Raw genomic sequence first — 23,007 nt, forward strand, 5'->3', positions numbered from 1 at the left:
TAATCAGATCAGTTACATTTTCCTCCAAATCATTTATATATACTACGAACAGCAAAGGTCCCAGCACTGATCCCTGCGGAACGCCACTAGTCACAGCTCTCCAATCAGAAAAGCACCCTTCCATTGCTACTCTCTGCCTTCTGTGACCTAGCCAGTTCTGTATCCATCTTGCCAGCTCACCTCTGAACCCGTGTGACTTCACCTTTGTAACAGTCTGCCATGAGGGACCTTGTCAAAGGCCTTACTGAAGTCCATTTAGACAACATCCACTGCCCTACCTGCTTCAATAATCTTTGTGACCTCCTCGAAAAACACTATCAAGTTAGTGAGACATTACCTTCCCTTCACAAAACCGTACTGCCTCTCGCTAATACAACCACTTGCTTCCAAATGGGAGTAGATCCTGTCTCGAAGAATTCTCTCCAGTAATTTCCCGACCACTGACATAAGGCTCACCGGCCTGTAGTTCCCTGGATTATCCTTGCTATCCTTCTGAAACAAAGGAACAACATTGGCTATTCTCCAGTCATCCAGGACATCACCTGAAGTGAGGATCCAAAGATATCTCTCAAGGCCTTAGCAATTCCCTCTCTTGCCTCCTTCAGTATTCTGGGGTAGATCCCATCAGGCCCTGGGGACTTATCCACCTTAATATTTTTTTAAATGCCCAACACCTCGTCTTTTTGGATCTCAATGTGACCCAGGCTATCTACACACCCTTCTCCAGACTCAACATCCACCAATTCCTTCTCTTTGGTAAATACTGATGCAAAGTATTCATTTAGTACCTCGCCCATTTCCTCTGGCTCCACACATAGATTCCCCCCCTGTCCTTCAGTGGGCCAACTCTTTCCCTGGCTACCCTCTTGCTTTTTATGTACTTGTAAAAAGCCTTGTGATTTTCCTTAACCCTATTTACCAATGACTTTTCGTGACCCCTTTTAGCCCTCCTGACTACTTGCTTAAGTTCTTTCCTACTTTCCTTATATTCCATAAAGGCTTTGTCTGTTCCCAGTCTTCTAGCCCTGACAAATGCCTCATTTTTCTTTTTGACGAGGCCTACAATATCTCTCGTTATCCAAGGTTCCCAAAATTTGCCATATTCATCCTTCTTCCTCACAGGAACATGCCGGTCCTGAATACCTTTCAACTGACATGTGAAAGCCTCCCACACGTCAGATGTTGATTTACCCTCAAACATCCACCCAATCTATGTTCTTCAGTTCCCACCTAATATTGTTATAATTAGCCTTCCCCCAATTTAGCACATTCACCCTAGGACCACTCTTATCCTTGTCCACCAGCACTTTAAAACTTACTGAATTGTGGTCACTGTTCCTTAAATGCTCCCCGACTGAAACTTCTACCACATGGCCGGGCTCATTCCCCAATACCAGGTCCAGTACTGAGTATTGAGTACAAGAGTTGGCAGGTCATGTTACAGTTGTATAGGACTTTGGTTAGGCCACATTTGGAATACTGCGTGCAGCATGGTAGCATTGCGGATAGCACAAATGCTTCACAGCTCCAGGGTCCCAGGTTCGATTCCGGCTTGGGTCACTGTCTGTGCGGAGTCTGCACATCCTCCCCGTGTGTGCGTGGGTTTCCTCCGGGTGCTCCGGTTTCCTCCCACAGTCCAAAGATGTGCGGGTTAGGTGGATTGGCCATGCTAAATTGCCCATAGTGTCCAAAATTGCCCTTAGTGTTGGGTGGGGTTACTGGGTTATGGGGATAGGGTGGAGGTGTGGACCTTGGGTGGGGTGCTCTTCCCAAGAGCCGGTGCAGACTCGATGGGCCGAATGGCCTCCTTCTGCACTGTAAATTCTATGATTCTATGATTCTATGATTCTGTTCGCCACATTACCAGAAGGATGTGGATGCTTTAAAGAGGGTGCAGAGGAGGTTCACCAGGATGTTGCCTGGTATGGAGGGTGCTAGCGCTGAAGAAAGGTTGAGTAGATTAGGATTGTTTTCATTAGAAAGACGGAGGTTGAGGGGGGACCTGATTGAGGTCTACAAAATTATGAGAGGTATGGACGGGGTCACAGCCACCTGGGTTGGCCAATTCCCGACTAAAAATGGAGAACAGCAAAGGCTGAAGGGAAATTCAGCCAACACAGACAAAAACTGGCAGGTGCAAGTTACTGTGTATTAGACTCTGCAAAAGCCCAGACAGCATCGATACCAGCAACCATCGGCATAATAATGTAACAGCCATCTACATACTAATGAGCGATCCCCGAGAACAATCAAAACATTTAAGGTACACAAGGCCAAGCCAGACTCCTCGGCGCCAGCAGGAGCCAACACAAAAGAGGTTAACCTAAAGACTGCCCATCGATCAGGGAACCGCTCCAGTATTGGAGAAATCGAACCAAGCGATTGGAACGAAGTCCAATCACTTGAAACCAGGTACGGGGTCCACCCCGAAAGGCAGGAAGCCCCTGGGGACTATAAAGCAAAGCCCCCAAGTTCAAATCGCCCTTCTTGACAGGGTCACTCAGTAACGCGAAGCAACCCTTGAGAGTGACCTGTCCAGCTGCCTCCAAGAACGTAAGTCTTAAGTCAATGCTCGCTACGAGATAGGCGCTCCTAGCTACCAGTCCATACCAGCTTTGAATCCCGCAGTTTCAGAATCCGAACGAAAGGCCATTTGTTCCCTTGACCTGGTGGGCCAGTCCGAAGCTAAGTATAGGCCTGTTAGTTGTAGAAATAGCCTAGAAAGTAGAATTTATGCATGAGTAGCGATTTACTGTGTATAATAAATGTGCTTTGATTTGAATCTTACTAATTGCGAATCTTACTAAAACAAGAGGGCTGCACGGTAGCCTTGTGGATAGCACAATTGCTTCACAGCTCCAGGGTCCCAGGTTCGATTCCAGCTTGGGTCACTGTCTGTGCGGAGTCTGCACATCCTCCCCGTGTTTGCGTGGGTTTCCTACGGGTGCTCCGGTTTCCTCCCACAGTCCAAAGATGTGCAGGTTAGGTGGATTGGCCATGATAAATTGCCCTTAGTGTCCAAAATTGCCCTAAGTGTTGGGTGGGGTTACTGGGTTATGGGGTTACTGGGTTGTGGGATTACTGGGTTATGGGGATAGGGTGGCGGTGTTGACCTTGGGTAGGGTGCTCTTTCCAAGAGCTGGTGCAGACTCGATGGGCCGAATGGCCTCCTTCTACACTGTAAATTCTATGATTTTATGATAATTGGTGTATTGAGTTATTGATCATTACTTGAACTTGAACCTCATGGCGGTATCATAAAGATACCTGGCGACTCTAGAGCAAAGCTTATAAAACAGAGCCAATTGAACTAACCAAAAGTTAGCAACAATAGCAACAAGCTTTTTCCAAGAGTGGGTGTGTTAATTACAAGGGGTCACGATTTCAAGGTGAGAGGGGGAAAGTTTAAGGGAGATGTGCGAGGAAAGTATTTTACGCAGAGGGTGGTGGGTGCCTGGAACGCTTTGCCAGCAGAGGTGGTAGAGGCGGGTACGATAGCATCATTTAAGATGCATCTAGACAGATATATGAACGGGCGAGGAACAGAGGGAAGTAGACCCTTGGAAAATAGAAGACAGGTTTAGATAAAGGATCTGGATCGGCGCAGGCTGGGAGGGCCGAAGGGCCTGTTCCTGTGCTGTAATTTTCTTTTATTTTTGTTCTTTGTAGTACAGCCCCTTCCCTAGTTGGACTATCTACATATTGTTTTAAGAAGCCCTCCTGGATGCTCCTTACAAACTCTGCCCCATCCAAGCCCCTAGCACTAAGTGAGTCCCAGTCAATATTGGGGAAGTTAAAGTCTCCCATCACAACAACCCTGTTGCTTTTACTCCTTTCCAAAATCTGTCTACCTATCTGCTCCTCTATCTCCCGCTCGCTGTTGGGAGGCCTGTAGTAAAGCCCCAACATTGTGACTGCACCCTCCTTATTCCTGATCTCTACCCATATAACCTCGCTGCCCTCTGAGGTGTCCTCCCGTAGTACAGCTGTGATATTCAGTGGTTAGTCAAAGAGGTTAAAGTCCAACAGGTTTGTTTTGAATCACTAGCTTTTGGAGCACTGCTCCTTCCTCAGGTGAATGAAGAGGTAGGTTCCAGAAACATTTATATAGACAAAGTCAAAGATGCAAGACAACACCTTGAATGTGAGCATTTGCAGGTAATTAAGTCTTTACAGAGCCCGAGAGAAGGGTAAGCCCAGGTTAAAGAGGTGTGAATTGTCTCAAGCCAGAATAGTTGGTAGAATTTTGCAAGCCCAGGCCTAGACAAATATAATTAAATATCTGGACAACAAACGTTGGCTTTGCTGGATACTCACATCCAAAGAATAAATACAAAAAAAAATCTCCTGCGGGATTCTCCGTTGGCGGGATCCTCCGCTCCGCCAGCAGCGCACCCACGGCAATGGGTTTCCCGATGACATGGGATGGCCATAATGGGAAATTCCATTGGTCGGCTACTAGAGCGGAGGGTCCCGCTATTGCCGGGCTGCACCACGGCGGAAAATGGGGCTGATGGGGTGGAGAATCCCGTCCCTTGACTTTCTCTAGGACAAAGGTTCGGCACAACATCGTGGGCCGAAGGGCCTGTTCTGTGCTGTATTTTCTATGTTCTATGTTCTATATAATACATTGTAAATAATAATAATAATCTTTATGAAAATTTAAATGTGTTGTACCTTGGATACTAAAATTGTCTGTTAGGTATGAAAAGACCATAATGCTACTGTGTATAGGAGCATAGTTCCTTAAAATAATGTACAAATTTGGCCACACAGGTATAGCCTTAGCACAACTTGACCGAATGAACACAACAGAGCAGGTGATTGTCAAGTGTGCATCCATTATTGGACACACATTCACCACTAAAATGCTTCGATACATCTTACCTGAAGGTGCTGAACAAAAATTGAATCAATCACTGATATCACTGGTAAAATCACGAACATTTGAGTGTGCATCAAGGACTGATGAAGGCTTTACTCAACCGATGGATGAAAATGAGGATGCCCATCTCCTACTGTGTTTCTGTGCCCACAGTGCAGAATTTGATGAACCTGTGCATGAAGATGACAGTGAGGAGAAAGGTAAACATTTGGAAATTTTGAGATATAATTACTTTTTGTAAAGTTCTTTTATAGTGTCTGGAAGATATTTTCGTGTGTGTGTGTAATCTAGCCAAGAAATATGTGCAGAAGCTAACCTTCTTTGGGTGGGGCTTTCTGCCCAACATTGAGTATTTTGCAGCGACAGAGGCGGCCCCGCCATTGGCTGGTGGCAGGATCTTCTGGTCTCACTGTGCACTGTTGAATGCACCCCTAGCTGCCGGGAAACCTGTTGTGGGAATGCGCTATCGGCAGGACCAGAATATTCTTGGAGGAAAGGGGAGTGATTTTCCACGAGATAGAAATTTGTATATCAAGCAGGATGTGGTTGTAAATGTCTTTCAATGTATGTCAATGTGCTGTTTCACATTTCACAAGACACTATTAAAGCAGTGATAAATATTTTAGCACTGGTGTTTCAGAAAATGTATTAATGCTGCACTTTCTGATCATTGTAAGTGGGTGAGATGGGTTGCTGGTTGAGGTGGTAACTGGGTAGGTAGGTAGGTAGATGGTGAGTGGGTAAGGGGTGAGTGGGCAAGGTGGGTAGGTGGGTGAGTGGGTAGATGTATAGATTTAATTAGTTATGCCAGGGAGGGGAGCAGCCAGGTCAAGAACAATGAACAATACAGCACAGGAACAGGACATTGGTCCTCCAAGCCTGTACAAGTCATGATACCACCCATGGCCAAAACCCTCGGCACTTCCTTGTACCGCATCCCTCTATACCCATCCTATCCATGTATTTGTCAAGATGCTCTTTGAATGCCATTGATGTATCTGCTTCCACAACCTGCCCTGGCAAAAGTGCGTTCCAGGCACTCATCACCCTCTGCCTTGCACATCTCCTCTAAACGTTTCCCCATGGACCTTAAACCTATGCCCCCTGGTGACAGACCCCCTCCACCCTGGGATAGAGTACCTGCACATCCACTCTATCCATGCGCCTCATAATCTTATAGACCTCTATCAGGTCACCCCTCAACCTCCATCGTTCTAATGAAAACAGTCCAAACCTATTCAGCCTCTCTGCATTGCTAACACTTTCCTGACCAGGCAACATCTTGGTAAACCCTCTCCAAAGTCTCCACATCCTTCTGGTAGTGCGGCGACCAGAATTGTGCACAATATTCCAAGTGCAGCCTTACCAAGGTTCTATCCAACTGTAGCATGACTTGCCAGTTTTTATACTCGATGTCCCGTCCAATGAAGGCAAGCATTCCGTATGCTTTCTAAGCAGGGCTAGGTCTGGGGTTTCTAGTCATGGGCAGTCATCCGTGAGGGTAGTCAGATTGGGTTGAGGGGGTAGTTGATCTGAATCAAGGGGTAATAGGATGTTTGGGGGTTGTTGGGTCATGTTGTAGGTGCAGGCAAGTTGAGTCAGCGGGATAGTTGGGTGATCGGGGTAGCCAATTTGGATAGTCGGGATGGGTTGGGGGTAGTTGGGTGATCTGGGGGGGGGGGGTATTCAGGTGATTAGCTAGGGGGTAGCTGGCTGATAGTCGGTCATGTCATATGTATGGATGGGTTGGGTCAGTTGGAGAGTTGGCTGATCAGGGAATAATCAGTTTTGTATCCACAAGATCACAAAGGGTCAGATACACCAAATGTAGTGATCTGTTAGATTATCTATCACTAGCTTTCGGAGCACTGCTCCTTCCTCAGGTGAATGAAGAGGTTGGTTCCAGAAACATATAGATAGACAAATTCAAAAATGCAAGACCATACTTTGAATGCGAGTCTTTGCAGGTAATTAAGTCTATACAGGTCCAGATGGAGCAGGTTAAAGAGGTGTGAATTGTCTCAAGCCAGGACAGTTGGTAGGATTTTGCAAGCCCAGGCGAGATGGTGGGGGGGTGGGGGGTGAATGTAATGCGACATGAATCCAAGGTCCCGGTTGAGGCCGTACTCTAGGCTATAAGTCTCTGCTTGGCGATTCTGCGTTGTCACGCGTCCTGAAGGCCGGCTTGGCGAAAGCTTACCCGAAGATCAGATTGCCAGGCAGGAATGTTCCCTTCCAGTCGGGGAACACTTCAGCAGTCAAGGCCATTCAGCCGCTGATCTAGCCCCTGCCTATCTGCCCCACTGACCACCCATAACTCCCACTGACTGAAGAGGCCTCTGGCCTTGAAGCTGAAGGCTATTGCTAATAAGGAATTGGCAATCATGGTTAAGTGAGCCCTTCACACACAGCAAGTGGATCCCCATGGGTGGGTGGGCTGTGTAGCATGTGGGGCTCATTGCCCAGCATCTCAATCACACCTTGATGCATGCACACTGTGCTTGAACACTACGAGAGGCAGCACCACAGGTCCAGTGGCCAAACTTGGATCACCCAGGAGATGGGCTCCAGCCCCAAGCACATGTCTGCAGCTGGGTGTGCGTGGGCAGAGTGTATCGGGTGGGGACCAGGGGGTGGGAGCATGTCTGGGGGATGGGGCATGGGATTGGTGCTCAGCCTGCATCGTGGAACAAAGAGCCAGTGGTGTCATACTGGTTGTGGTGGGTGTATTATGTTCCTCGTACAAGTCTACATCACTGCCCCACTATCCCCATCCTCCCTCCTGCCCCACAAACCCACATAATTCCCCTTCCCTCCCAACGCACACTCAACTCCTTACCCCCCACCGACACTCACTCTCACCAGTGCCCTCAATGGTCCTCGATGTACTTGACCTTCCTTGCTCTACGGCTACATCTAGGTGTGTCCCCAGCATGCACCTCAGAGGTGGAAGCATCCAGCTGCTTACCACATACTGTGGCCTTTGATATCCCTGGCATGCGCCCTCTGGGGGCTCTGGGGCCCCTACCGACGGCACATGCACAGCCCTGCCACCCTATTCTGGGTGCTGGCTGCAAGATGCAAGCTCATCAGAGGAGTGGAACACGGAAGAGCTGGTGGCTGCCGTTGCAAGTCCATAGAATGGGCCTGGATTGCCACTGTGCCTCCTCCTCCTGGTCGGTGCCCTTGGAGTCCTGGGGTCCACCTCGGGACGGAGCAGCAGCTGGTTCACGTGCTAGCTGCCCTTGCGTCATCTGGCTTTGCCAGTCCTGACGGCTCCCCAATTTTTGCACCTTGGTGTCGGACACCCTCGGTGATGCTCCTCAGTGACTGGGCTATGCTCTGCGGTGACTTGGCAATGCCACCTGTGACTGGGACAAGCTCCGCACCTACTGCGCCATGCCTTGGACAGCTTCCGTCATGCTGCTGACATCATGCAACAAAGGTGTGCAGGTTTGGTGGATTGGCCATGATAAATTGCCCTTAGTGTCCAACAAGGTTAGGTGGGGTTACTGGGTTATGGGGAGAGGGTCGAGGTGTGGGTTTAAGTAGGGTGCTCTTTCCAAGGGCCGGTGCAGACTCGATGGACCAAGTGATAGTGGGGCAGTGATGTACACTTGTTTGAGGAACATTAATGCCCCCACCACAACCAGTATGACGCAGTTGAAAAAAGAGCGCTCTCTGGAGGATGATCGATTTGCGCATGCTCAATCGATGATTACGCATGACATCACGAGTGTCATGATGTCAGAAGACTCAGACTACGCCCACTTAAAGGGAAACTGCACAAAATCAAAAATAACAGTTTTAAAGCTACAAAACTCAATTTTTTTACCTCGAAAGGCAGAACAATGCCTGAATTTCAACAAACAGTTGAAAATAACTCGCAGCACCATGGAACAAGCAATTTGCAGCATAAAAAGTGAAGAGCACATTCACAAATCCAAAATTAAAGAAGGTGATTTGTTAATTAAAAATGAAGAGCACAATAACAAATCCAAAACTGAAGATGTTGATTTGTTTATTGAAGAATGCTACTCAGACATGGCTGAGTTATTCGGATAACCATAGCATCAGCAACACGGCTGAAAAGCTCAATTCGACTCTATTCAGGGTAGATAAATCCAATACCATGATGGAATAGCAGATCGTTGATACATTGGATGACAGCAACCTGTCAAATAACCAAGATGAAAATGACGTCACACAGAGAGTACTGACCAATTCCGTAGAGAGAGCGCTGATCGACTCCACAGAGAGTACATTGCACGACTCCACACAGAGAGCAATAAAAGACTCCACACAGAGAGTGATGGAAGCCTCCACAGAGAGGTCATTGTCAGACTCCAGAATGGTAGCAATTAAAGACTCCAGAGTGACAACCATGCATGAAGAAGACTATGAAAGTCTACCCAGCTCATTTAAGCAATAACAAGAAGACTATGAAAGTCTACCAACTGTTGTGAGAATAGTGACAAAGAGATCACAATCAGGATACAAGATGTGCAAGATCACAGCGAGACTGACAGATCTCAGCTCGACTGTACGAAAGCACTTAACAATCAAAGCAAGACTACAAATGAAACTATTGAGACCACATCAATTGAAACCTCAACTACTCTAAACAACCTACAAGAGAATGAAATCTTGAAGACGTTGACTCCAGAAGGGGAGCACCGAGGAATCAAAAATGAATTAAATCAACCAGAAATGACTGATGTCACCAAGATCAATGCAACATCAGATCATTCACACAAACCTCAAATCAAAAGGCTCAATGAAACATCAGATACCCCAAAGGACACTGATACTAATAACTTTGAGAATGACTCAAATTATCCACAAGGAACAGTCATTGAGCACCACAAAAGCAACAACAAGAACAATGAAAACAACAACGAAGACAACAATTGAAACAACGAAACAACCTGTACGATTCTGCAAATAAAGGACACTGTAACAGCACAGTCCAAAATGATGGCGCGAGTAGAAACATAACATAGATCATAGAATTTACAGTGCAGAAGGAGGCCATTCGCCCATCGAGTCTGCACCGGCTCTTGGAAAGAGCACCTTACCCAAGGTCAACACCTCCACCCTATCCCCATAACCCAGTAACCCCACCCAATACTAAGGGCAATTTTGGACACTAAGGGCAATTTATAATGGGCAATCCACCTAACCTGCACACCTTTGGACTGTGAGAGGAAACCAGAGCACCCGGAGGAAACCCATGCACACACAGGGAGGATGTGCAGACTCCGCACAGACAGTGACCCAAGCTGGAATTGAACCCGGGACCCTGGAGCTGTGAAGCAATTGTGCTATCCACAATGCTATCGTGCTGCCCGACATGGACATTGTTCACACAAAACAGATGTCATGCCAACGTGAATTCATACTTACTCCAACACAAAGAAGCAACACAGTGTTTCAGGTAGATGACATACAGAATCGATACCCGAGCACAAGAAAATGACCAGGTCAGACAACGAACATGGTTCAACCATTGAAATACCTGATGATGACTTGTTGGTACTTCAACAACCACGAATGAAGACTAAGGACAGTCTCAATGTGTAAAACAACAGACACTTTGTGTAAGCATTGCTCATTTTGCTCTGTACAAAGTTATACATATCATGTTTTTGGTTTTAATATTGTTCTATATTTTTCCTTTGTTAAAACAAGAAAGAAATGTTAAAAAAGGGGGGAATGTAATGTTATGTATATGGGTATGTAACTAAAGGGTTAATTCTAACATCTAACTGTAACACTATCACTAGAGGGCACCACTAGATCCATCTATAAGTATCAGCACACAGAGGATCTTGGTCTCTTTCAAACCAGGAGTGTTTGGTAAGCAGTAGTGTATTTGGATAGCTCTCAGTATAGTTAGTATTTAAAGTTGTGAATCAGTTACTTCAAATCATATTTAATTACTTGATTTCTAGAGATAGTTCTGTAGAGTGTCAAACTCATATATAATCAATCATTATTTTAATAAATTAGTTTGCTTAAGCTGAAGATTTGTGGTTTCTTCAGGATCACACCATCTGCATCAACAGCAACTAGTAACGATAGATATTACTAGACCCAGTAACATAATATGCTACCAGGAGCAGTAATATAACCCAACAGATCCCTCAACCCACAATGCACAGAAGCAGGAGGGCAGACCGGCAGCAGGCCAGCCAAAATCCACCCCATGCTCCACTCCCCTCCCCATGCTCCACTCCCAGCTGGTGAGCAGAAAGGCAGCCAGTAATAAGTACGAGTCCCAGGCCTGGCAACTTCAGGCAAGCACTCTCCTCTCTCCCCCCTGCAAGCAACTGGCAACAGCAACAGGCTCTCCATTCCCTCCATTCAACCGGCCATAGCACCATTCCCCCTTGCTGTAGTCCAGGCTTCAAAATCCAGAAAAGACAGCTAGCATACAGAATAGCACACCAGGTCCAGAAGCAGGGTTACTGACAGAGGCAGCAGGAGCTCAGAGACATACACTCCTCCTGCACCTACTCAGGTGGAGTGTGAGCTCCCCCGATGAGGGGGCGGGGAAATTATTAACAGTTTCACCTGCTGGCCAATGTGGTACCAGCGAGGAAGCAGTGGTAAACTATTGCTGCTGTGTATATATATTATTGTAAATAATGTTCTTTTCTTTTTGACTCAACAAACTTGTTCCGGATTCTTCGTGGCCCTCACAACCGTTCCTCTCCACAGTTGCTGCCAGATCTGCTGAGTTTATCCAGCCTTTTCTGTTTTTATTTAGGATTACACCATGATCAATTTCCTAGATTTGTACATGACTTCGCTACACCCTTGCACCCTCTGTTTCCTGTCTTGCTGCCTCCCATTTGAACCACAACCTCTGCTGTCCATTCTGCTTTTCAACATGTTATGCACTTAAACCATTATGTCTTCAAGCAACATACCCTATGGGATTCCTGTCATCACCGAATGGAAAGAAGAAATAGCTTGCATCTTTTAAAAAATAAATTTAGAGCACCAAATTCATTTTTTCCAATTAGGGGCAATTTAGCATGGCCAATCCACCTAGCATGCACATATTTGGGTTGTGGGGGCAAGATCTGTAGTGATCTCTATATGTGCATGTACACAAGGGGTTAATGTGTAATCAGTAGCACCACATGATCACTAGAGGGCCGGACCAACAGGGGTGTAAAAAACAACCACATTGGGTCTCTCGCTCTCTCTTTGATGCACTGTGACAAGGGCAATAGCAGACTAGTTCAGATGGCTAGTGGAGTTATGTATAGTTACCATAGTTAGATCTTGTTAACCTTATCATTAGTATCAAAGTTAAAGTCAAGAACTCATGCAATTATTGTTATAGTTGCTCAATAAACCTTTTGTACCTACTGGACGAGTTCGAGTCTTCTTCATCGAGATTCAGAAGACCTCATCATTAACCAAGGTTTGAGTAGCACATGTTCCCTACCACACAGGTAACAATACATGGTACCAGGCGTGTTGGCTTTAACAGAACTGGTTAGATTAGGTTAGACAAAAATAGAAGAAAATTCAGACTGGATATTCGACTGAGGAAGAATTTGCAGCAAATGGATCCTCAACGACTAACTATGCGACCTCTAGGGCAACTGGAAACAATCGGTAATTTAAGTTATGACTGGAGAAGATTTGAACAGATATTCCAAATATTTATCGCAGCTGATGATTTAAGCAGGGACTCTGACGCAACGAAAATAGCACTACTACTCTCAATAGGAGGGCATGAAGCTAGAGAAATCTATAATTGCTTTAATTACTTAGAAGGTGAAGACAACACAAAATTAGAAGTAATACTCAAAAAATTTGATGAACACTGTAAGAGTCAGTCTGGTGAGATGCTGGAAAGATTTAACTCTTGTCATAAATGCCAGAGAAACGGAGGGCCCATCACTGATTTTATTACAAATCTCAAGTTAATACCACAAGACTGTGATAATGCGGATTTCAGAGACACTATGATAATAGATCAATTAATTTATGGACTATCTGACAAAAATTTGAAGGAAGAACCTTCACAAGATAGTATCTAACTCTAGAAACTGCTATACAAAAATGCCTTGCATATGAACAAAAACAAAATCAATACTGTGAGTCTTTACAAACACAGAATCAGTATCTCGGAAATAAAATTGATAAAAATGGCACGAATACTCACCACAAGGCAGAGGCAGGGTTGAAATTTAAGAAGACGGAAATTCTGACGGGCAGCCATCTTGTGCATGTGCAGTCTGACCAGTCCGCACATGCGCACTTCCCTAAAAGACGCAAACCGGCAAAACAGTGTTGCAGAAAGAGCGCACAGTAAAGGAAACTTGGAGTGCGCATTCGCAATCGAGTCCGACGCATCACGTCACAAGCATCATGATGTCAGAGGACCCGGACCACGCCCACTTAAAAGGGAAATGCACGGAAATGAACAAAAAGACAGAACAATGCCTGAACTTACACCAGCAGTTGAAAATAACTTTCACAACACCCTGGAACAAGCAGTCTGCACCACCCAAAGTGAAGAGCACAATGACAAATCCGAAACCCAAGAAGATGATTTGTTCATTGAACATGAAGAGAACGATAACAACTCCGAAACAAAAAGAGATGATTTGTCTACCAAACAATACACACAATGCTACTCAGACATGGCTGAATTATTTGGATATGCTGATCACAGCATCAGCAACACGGTTCAAAAGCTCAACACAACTCTTTTCATGGTAGATTAATCCAATACCATGATGCCATGGCAGATTGTCGATACATTGGATGACAGCAATACCCAAGAAGAAAACGACGCCACACAGAGAGCACAGAACAACTCCGTTGAGAGAGCACAGATCGACTCTACAGCGAGAACACTGCACGACTCCACAAAGAGAGCAATGACAGACTCCACAGAGAGAGCGATGACAGACTCCACAGAGAGAGCGATGAAAGACTCCACAGAGCGAGCGATGAAAGACTCCACAGAGAGAGCGACACAAGCCTCCACAAAGAGAGTGACACAAGCCTCCACAAAGAGAGCGTGTAAGCCTTCACAGACAGCTCGGTGACAGACTCAAAAATGGAAGCAGGCAAACTCTCCATAGCGAACGCTATACATGAACAAGACTATGAAAGTCTACCAAGCTCACGTGAACAAGAAAAAGACTATGACAGTCTACCCAGATTATTTGAGCCACCAGAACCCAGCCCATTTAACCAACAAGAAGACAGTCTACCCAGCTTATTTGAGCCACCAGAAGAAGACTATGAAAGTCTACCCAGCTCATTTAACCAACAAGAAGACACTGAATGTCTACCCACTGTATGTGAGACAAGTGACGAAGAAATCACAATTCCCATACAGGATATGCAGGATCACAGTGAGACTGACAGATCTCAGCTCGTCTGCACAGAAGCACTTAACAATCGGAGGAGGGCTACTCATGAGTCCAGAGAGACCACGTCAATTGAAATCTTGAAGATTTTGACTCCAGAAGAGGAGCACCAAGCGTCCAGAGAGACCATGTCAATAGAAATCTTGAAGATTTTGACTCCAGAAGAGGAGCACCAAGAAACCAAAGGTGATTCAAACGAACCAGATATAACTCCAGAAGAGCACAACGAGATGACAGATGATTCAAGTGAACCAGAAATGACTGTAGAAGAGGAGTACCAAGGAAGCAAAGAAGAGTAATCAAATCCACCACAAATGACTGATGTCACAAACATCAATGCAACATCAGATCATTCTCACAATTCTCAAGAAGAAACGCTCAATGTAACAGATACCACAAAGGACACTGACTGTGACAATAACTGTGACAATGACTCACATCATTCACACGGAACACTCATTGAGCACAAAAGGAACAACAAAAACCGCAAGAAGCACAGCAGAAACAAGAACAACAACAGCAATAACGAAAACAACATGCAGAGCAACAACGACAACAAGAAGCGCTGCAGAAACAAAAACAACGATAGCAACATCAAAAACTACAAGCACAACAACAAAAGCTACACGAACAACAACAAAACCAACAAGAAGCATAACAAAAACAGAAACAACAAGCATGACAAAAACAACAACAAGAATGACAACAATAAGAACGACAACGAAAACGACCTACACAGAAACAACAACAATGAAATAATGACCTGTACAATATGGTACAACTCTGTACATGAAGCACAATCCCACAGCAAAATAATGACAAGACTACAAACATGCCAAGGCATGACAAAGAATCTCACAAATTCAAATCTACTCCAGAACAAGCAAGCACGTCAGCTTTCAAGGCAGATGACACATGAGATCAATACCGCAAGCACAGGAAAAAGTCCAGGTCAGACAACAAAGATGACATACAGAATCAATACCGGAAGCACAGGAAAAAGTCCAGGTCAGACAACGGTGTAACACAGAATCGCTACCACAAGTATAGAAGAAAAAAAAAGAAAGTCTAAATCAGACAACAAAGAGATTCGACCATTCGAACACCTCATGATGACTTGATGGTCACTGAAACACAAGAACACTGACGACGTTCACAAAGAAATAACGACATCAACATCACCACTTCAACAACAGAAGAAGAAAGCAACTCAACTGAACAAATTCATAAAGTTTGGACGCACAATTTTTTAAATTAAGATTGGACTCATAAATATTAATTGGCTTTGTATAATCATTAAGATCATCACAACTTGTACATAATATCATTTGTCTACCTATTTCACGCAAACAAAAAAAACCTAAGAGACTAAATGTATTCACATTTGACGGACTAACTCATTGATTTTATGTAATGCATTTGCAAACTGCATCCATTATATTTGTTCAATTTTCTTTACAACATACAGAAAATATGTAACATGGAAAAAAGGGGGATGTAGTGTTCTCTTTATGTGCATGTACACAAGGGGTTAATGTGTAATCAGTACCACCACATGATCACTAGAGGGCCAGACCAACAGGGGTATAAAAAGCAACCACATTGGGTCTCTCATCTCTCTTGGGTGCACTGTGACCAGGGCAATAGCAGACGAGTTCAGATGGCTAGTGGAGTTACGTATAGTTACCGTAGTTAGATCTTGTTAACCTTATCACTAGTATCAAAGTTAAAGTAAAGAACTCATGTAATTATTGTTATAGTTACTCAATAAACCTTTTGTTACTACTGGACAAGTTTGAGTCTTCTTCATCGAGATTCAGAAGACCTCATCACTAACCAAGTTTTGAGTAGCACACGGGAAGAATGTATAGCTTGCATTCTTAAATGTACTTTACAAAACCTCCAAAAGTGATTCACAGCCGATGAAGAAGTCAATGTTCTAAAGTAGGTAATGTGGCAGCCAATTTAAACACAGCCAGATCCAGAGCAATGAGTAAATGGCCCAATTAGCTTTTTGCATGTTGATTCAGGTATGAATGTTGGTTAGGAGGACTCCTCTGCTTTGCTTGGAATGATATGATGGGATCTTTTATAGCCACATCAGGGCAGATGGAGCCTTGGTTTAATGCATTGTAGGGATTCTATGGATTTTATGAAGGCATAGATTATATGCTCTGTACTGCCCTGAAGTGTCAATTTAAATAATAAAAGTCCTTCACTGCTGCTGAATGCTATATTGCTATTCTTTTCTTTCCTCAGGTAACTCTTAAATTCAATATCATGGCAACATGACTCAATCATCACTTTGTATTTAATTTTTATATATATATACTATAGACATTGAATAATCTAGAAAACAAGAAGTAAGATATTAACCCAAACCAAATCCAAAGTAATGAAGTGTTTTCAAAAGACCAGTGGGGAAGTTAACATTACACTGCAAGCTTTTGTAGAACAATAATGGCTGATAAAAAATAGTAAATATTTCTACTTTCAGAAATAACAAGAGAGAAATCTGTTGTCTGGAAGTGCAAATTAATGCGTTTCTGCATCGCCCTTGTCCATGAAACAGCCAATGATCTGTGGCTGAAGGAACAGAAAAAGACACTTCACATGAAGTGCACTAAATTCCTGGAGGATGCAGCCCGCAAATGCAACAGCTGTGGAGAAGGTGAATTTATATATCAGCACCGAAAAATGGTGAAATTTGCTGTTTCTGAAAGTGAAAACTCCGTTCAAAAACGAAGAGATCTATATGCTACAGTTAGTCATGCAAACATTCGAAGTTATTCTCCTGACAGGGACAATCAGCAAGGTAAACAAAACCTGCAGGTAAAACCTTAAATAAGTTATATGAAAAGGTAGAGATAATAAACAAGGTATATTTTGAATTTAATCTCACCTAAAATTCAGAAGGCATAATTTAACGCCCAACAAAGAAACCCGTTTTGGACGGGTATAGAGGGGTGGTTGTCGATGCGTGTAGCCCCTCTGAGGGCGCACCTAACTCACTTCCTGCACTGGTAAGTTCAACCGTCCCAATCTCACCACCCCACTTGGACACCCTACCACGGCCTCTGGCGCTCCCCCCCAACACCCCAACTTATCTCTTTACCTCTTTGGAGGTCCTCAAGAACCCCCCCCTCCCCCATCTCACCCCACATCTTAAGGGCCGGGCATGGAAAATCTGGCACCTTGGCAACTTGACAGTCAGCCTGGCGCCTTGACAGTGCCTTGTTGTGTTGGGTCCCTGCTTCGTTCACTGGCCTCTGTATTGGCATCATTAGCCAGGTCCTTAGCAAGTATCCTTTATCCCCAACAGCCAATCGGCCATCCTGGGTTGTCCTCAAAGAGGCTGGTGATGTCGACTGCCCCAGGATGTAGCTGTCATGCACGCTCCCTGGAAAGCGTGTGCACGCACATGCATGATCTTCATGTGGTGGTCGCACATGAGCTGAATGTTCAGGAAGTGGAACCCCTTCCTGTTGATGTAGGACACTCCCAGATGGCCTGGTGAGTGTAACATGACATGTGTGGCGGCATGCATGGTGACCCCTGGATCTGGAGCACCCCATCGATTGCGGAGAACCCTGTTGCCCGGACATTTGTTGAGCCTGGTCCATGGCAAAGTTTATATAGTTCGCTGACCGGGCAAACAGCTCATCTGTGACTTCAAAGATGCACTTGTGCGCTGCAGTCTGTGAGATGCCGCACAACTCCCTGCTCAAGTCCTGGAATGATCCTAGGCATAGATGTTCATGGCACTGAAAATGAAAATGAAATGAAAATCGCTTATTGTCACAAGTAGGCTTCAAAAGAAGCTACTGTGAAAAGCCCCTAGTCGCCACATTCCGGCGCCTGTTCGGGGAGTCTGGTACAGGAATTGAACACGCGCTGATCGCTGATCACTGGTGATCACTGATCACTGGGGATCTTGACAGCCACCAGGAGCGGGTATCGTGCTCTTCTACGTGGTGCCAAGTCCGCAAAGACATGGCACAGGTGCAAGTGCCGCACTGTCCCCTTGTTAAGGTGGAATCTCCTTGCGGCACATGCTGTCTGCCATTTATTCAAAAGACCAGCGACGCCTGTACACCTTGGTGCCTCCCTGGCCTATTGGGCGGCGGGTTCGCAGGGTGTGGGGCAGGGCGCTGCAAATGGGCCACCACCACCAGCCTCTGCTGCACTGCTGCCACAGCTTTCTCTAGCCTGGCCTGCAAACAGCACCACTAGGGCTATTTCCATGGGGTCCTAGATATCGTCTATACTGTTTAATATCTGTAAGGAATTGGGAGAGGGTGTGAGGCTGACAATCAGCGGTGTCTTCCACCTGGGACCCTCCAGTCCCCCCATTGCTCCCCCGCACCCTACCTGGCACTCCCTGCCCACACACACCCGGCCACAGCAGGAGCTCCTGCTCATCGGACCCCAGGCCCTGTATCCCAGACACCCACATGTCACATTACCTGGACCAGGTGCTGGTTGCGGAACTGTCCCCGGTGCTGGGATGTTGGCTGCTGCACCTTAGGTGTTGCCTACTGGAAAGTCCAGGCACAGTGTCCAACCATCACGGTCTGATTAGAATGTTAGGCAGTAACTCCTACACATTACATGACACGCCTACCCATGGGGGTCCACTTGGGATGTATGAAGTACTCACATGGCAGACCTGCGGGTGCTGAGACATCCATCTCTACCCCCCCCGGCCCGTAGCCCAGTCCATCCCAGGCCATGGGCGTCCAACCCCCCCACTTCACAACCGCCTGCCCACCAATGGCAGCGTACTCCAACCGTGGCTGGCACCCTGGTGACATTCCACCCCCCTCTGAGCACCGGGGCATCAACCCCAGTGCCCCCGGGCTCTTTGTGAGCAAAGGTGGCTATTCACCTCCTCGGGTTCCCTCAGCAGCCGTTCCACCAGCTTTACATTTTTAAAAAGGTGTACTAATTGGCGCCCGCATGACCACTTGCTGGGGAGGCAGTTCGATCACAGGGGGCTGTTAGATAGGGGGTCGCTCCCATTAATTGTATGGAGTTTGGGCTTAAGTAGTGATTATTGGTTTCTCGGGCCAGTTAGATCACAAACAGATCGGCGCCCGGTGCAGTTCTCGATTCTTGCCTCTCCCATGATTTAATGGTCTCGCCACACTCTCACTTAAGCACAACGCGGCCATTGAATCACACCCATTGTGTGTAAGTGGTAGTGATTGCTTAAAGAAACGCTCACTTGTCAATGACCTCCTTGATTTTACAACCTATTCAAAGACAAAAGAGTGTTCACAGCGGCATCTATATGTTTTGCCATTACTTGACTGTATCGATAGGAGTGACCTTGTGGAGATAAAATCCTGTCTTCACACTAAGGACACCCTTCATCAGACTGGGTAGCAGTACCACTGTGTGAAATAGGTTAGATTCAGAACAGATCTAGTGGATCAAAAGTTGACATCCATGAGGCACTGTGGGTCATCAGCAGCAGCAAAATTGTGCTCCACCACAATCTGTAACCTCATAGTCCAACATATTCCTCACTCTCTAATTTCTGCCAAGCCAATGGATCAACTCTGATTTAATGAGGAGTGTAGGAGAGCATGCCAGTAGTAGCACCAAGCATACCAATAGATGAGCCACTAACCTGGTGAAGCTACAACACAGGACTACAAAAGTGCTAAGCATTGGCATGATACAGACAAAGAAAAATCTGCAACCCTGGCAGATCCAGTCACGAATGATGGTGGGCAATTAAATTAACAGGAGGCGGAGACTCTATGAATATCCCTGTCTTGAATGGTGCCTGGTGTGTTTGGTCCTTTGTACTTTACGAAGGAATCCACCAAACACTTTGACTTGTCCAAACCAGAATCTTTTATTGAGACTCATGTGGTAAGATAGCAATCTGATACAGAGCATGTTATCATGGAGTCTGCGAACTACTACTCTGGAACTTGCATCTAGAACTGGCCATTCACATGTATGTCTTATTACCCTCTCAATCTTCTTCTGAAGATGGCTGGATGTGTCTCCCCTTATTTTGGAGTCACATGACCTTGGCCTCGAGACCGCATGGTCTGTCTGTGCCGCCACCTGGTTGGATGTCACACATTTTCCAACTATGTTATAGCCTATAGGCATATCACCACAATGCCAAATCCAGCAAATCAGTACAAAAGACAAGGCTGACGCATTTGCAAAACACCTTCAGCTAGAAATATTGATATTCTGAATCTCCCAACATCCCAGAAATGCATTCATGGTATCATTTGTAAACAGTTATCTTGTAAACTGTCCATTTATTTCTAAGATGAAAGAGAGTTGATATGGGTGGCATGGTGGCACAGTGGTTAGCACTGCTGCCTCACAGCGGCAGTGACCTGGGTTCAATTCCGGCCTTCGGTGACTCTGTATGGAGTTTTCATTTTCTCTTTCTGCGTGGGTTCCCTCCGGGTGCTCCGGTTTCCTCTCATAGTCCAAAGATGTGCAGGTTGGGTGGATTGGCCGTGCGAAATCGTCCCTTAGTTTCCAAAAGGGTTACAGGGATAGGGTGGAGTTGTGGACCGAGGTAAGATATTATTTCCAAGCGTCAGTGCAGCCTTGATGGGTCTAATGGCCTCCTTCTGCACTGTAGGGATTCTATGTTTCTATGATATCATGGATAAGGCATTAGCATTTCTACCTGGATGCAAGGTTAATGTGTTTCCCATTGTGATGGGGAAGAGGGCAGAAGAACTCATTTTTGAGGTTAGGTTACAGGCTTCCTTAAAAATCAATGAACATCACAGGTAGACAGCAGCCTGTGTGGTCAAAAAGGAGAAGAGGCTATTTAGCTTTATGAACTACCACAGCTAGATGTGGGAAGGAGATGGTCTCTAGTCAAAAAGCATTTTTATGTGTGTGTATGTGGACATAAATTGAGCTGTGGACTCATGGAACCCTCAGCAAGAGCCCCTACAATTAGTAAGTTAACATTTTTCTATATATTTAAATAGAGCAATGACATTTTGAAACACTCCCGCCGGAGCTGAATTGCACCAGTTTTACGATTCCACCTGCGATCGTAAAGCGGGATGCAATTCAATGTTGGCATGAAATATAAGGAATTCCAAGGGAATCCGCCACCTTCAGCAGGCAGCTCAATAGCGAGGTCCGGAGACCGGCACCCCCCTTCACACCGCAAATTGGCCTGAGCCCCTCCCCAACTGCACAGCAGCCCCCCATCCCCGGATTTCCTGGGTGCCCCCATACCCCAAGTATAGGGGTGACCAAATTCGTCCCCCCCAGGGACCCCAGTAGCAGGAACCCCCCCCCAAGGATCCTTGTAATAGTGGACCCCTTTAATAGGGGCAGGGGCATTCTCCAGGGATTCCTGTATTAGGGGGCGCCCTCCACAGAGACCCCTGTAATAGGGCATGCGGCATGGAACTCTTTCATGCCACCAGCAGGGCGTCAGAACATTGCGTTCAGGTCGGCTTCCGGCATGATCCTGATTTTGCCCCGATGTCTCATTCTCCGTCACATCGGGGAAGGAATTCCAGACGTCCCTGGACGGAAAATCCAGCCCATGATTTTGATTGCCCTCTAAAGAGTTATCGAGACAACTCTATGATCAAATATTTTGCAGATAGTTTCAAAGTGCACACATGAACAGTAAGCATGTTACTAAAGTGCTAGAGGTGGTTGGCATCCTGGGAACAACAGAACTGTACTTTAATGAATTGGGGCAGCACAGTAATACAAGTGGATAGCACTGTGGCTTCACAGCGCCAGGATCCCAGGTTCGATTCCCCTCTGAGTCACTGTCTGTGCGGAGTCTGCCCATTCTCCCCGTGTCTGCGTGGGTTTCCTCCTGGTGCTCCGATTTCCTCCCTCAGTCCAAAGATGTGCAGGTTAGGTGGATTGGCCATGCTAAATTGCCCTTAGTGTCCAAAAACGTTAGATGGGGTTATTGGGTTACGGGGATAGGGTGGACGCGAGGGCTTAAGTGGGTCGGTGCAGACTCGACGGGCCGAATGGCCTCCTTCTGCACTGTATGTTCTATGTTCTATGTAAATATCTTCCGGAAATGGAGGAAAAATTTGCAAAAGACCAAAAATCCCAGATATATATACTGCAATTTGTGATTCTACTTTGAAATGACCTACATGTGAACATTGCCTTATTGATTATAATTTCCATCAGCTTGATTTATCATGAGGAATATTGTTGAGATACAATTTAAATGTTATTTTGTTTCATTAGATTTACCTTCAAAGGACTTATACCCCAGCACATCTGCTGGACTGCTCACAAAAAGATCAAAGAGCGTTATTGGTTCAAATGTATCCAAGTATTCTGATCAAGGTAATCAGTAAAAGTGATAGATACAAACTGAATAAACGATAAAAATGGTTAAGATTGCTGAGAATTATTTCCTGAATTTAAGCCAATCCAAACTTTCTTCATTTTTATAATTCAGATTTGAAATTACATGTCTTGATATTAAAAAGAAACTGGCGTGTTGCAGGCAGGAAAGTATCCCTGTTTGATTCTGCAGCAGCACTTTGAAGTTCTTGACGCCTTTATGTTTAATGAGCTTCATCATTAGTGGCAACAGTCGAAACGTGGTTAGTGGATATATTTCCATCCATTCAAAGCTGCCAGAGCTGTAATTACGACACAGCCCTGGAAGTCGAGAGTATATTGCCCAAATTGTCCAATGGCAAAGGAATATTCTCGTTA

General features: G+C 45.5%; 1 protein-coding gene across 1 annotated transcript in view; it reads left to right on the forward strand.

The window, feature by feature from the left end:
* The window catches only part of LOC140389787 (adenylate cyclase type 10-like), a 452,930-nt gene that overhangs the window by 214,947 nt on the left and 214,976 nt on the right, over nt 1–23,007 (forward strand). Inside the window, exons 19-21 of the mRNA XM_072474312.1 lie at nt 4,777–5,085; nt 16,790–17,107; nt 22,528–22,629. Of these exons, the coding sequence (XP_072330413.1) occupies nt 4,777–5,085; nt 16,790–17,107; nt 22,528–22,629 (729 nt within the window). The remainder of the gene's footprint in view (nt 1–4,776; nt 5,086–16,789; nt 17,108–22,527; nt 22,630–23,007) is intronic.

Source organism: Scyliorhinus torazame, chromosome 2 (genome assembly GCF_047496885.1).
Source record: "Scyliorhinus torazame isolate Kashiwa2021f chromosome 2, sScyTor2.1, whole genome shotgun sequence".
NCBI classification, from domain to species: Eukaryota; Metazoa; Chordata; class Chondrichthyes; order Carcharhiniformes; family Scyliorhinidae; genus Scyliorhinus; species Scyliorhinus torazame.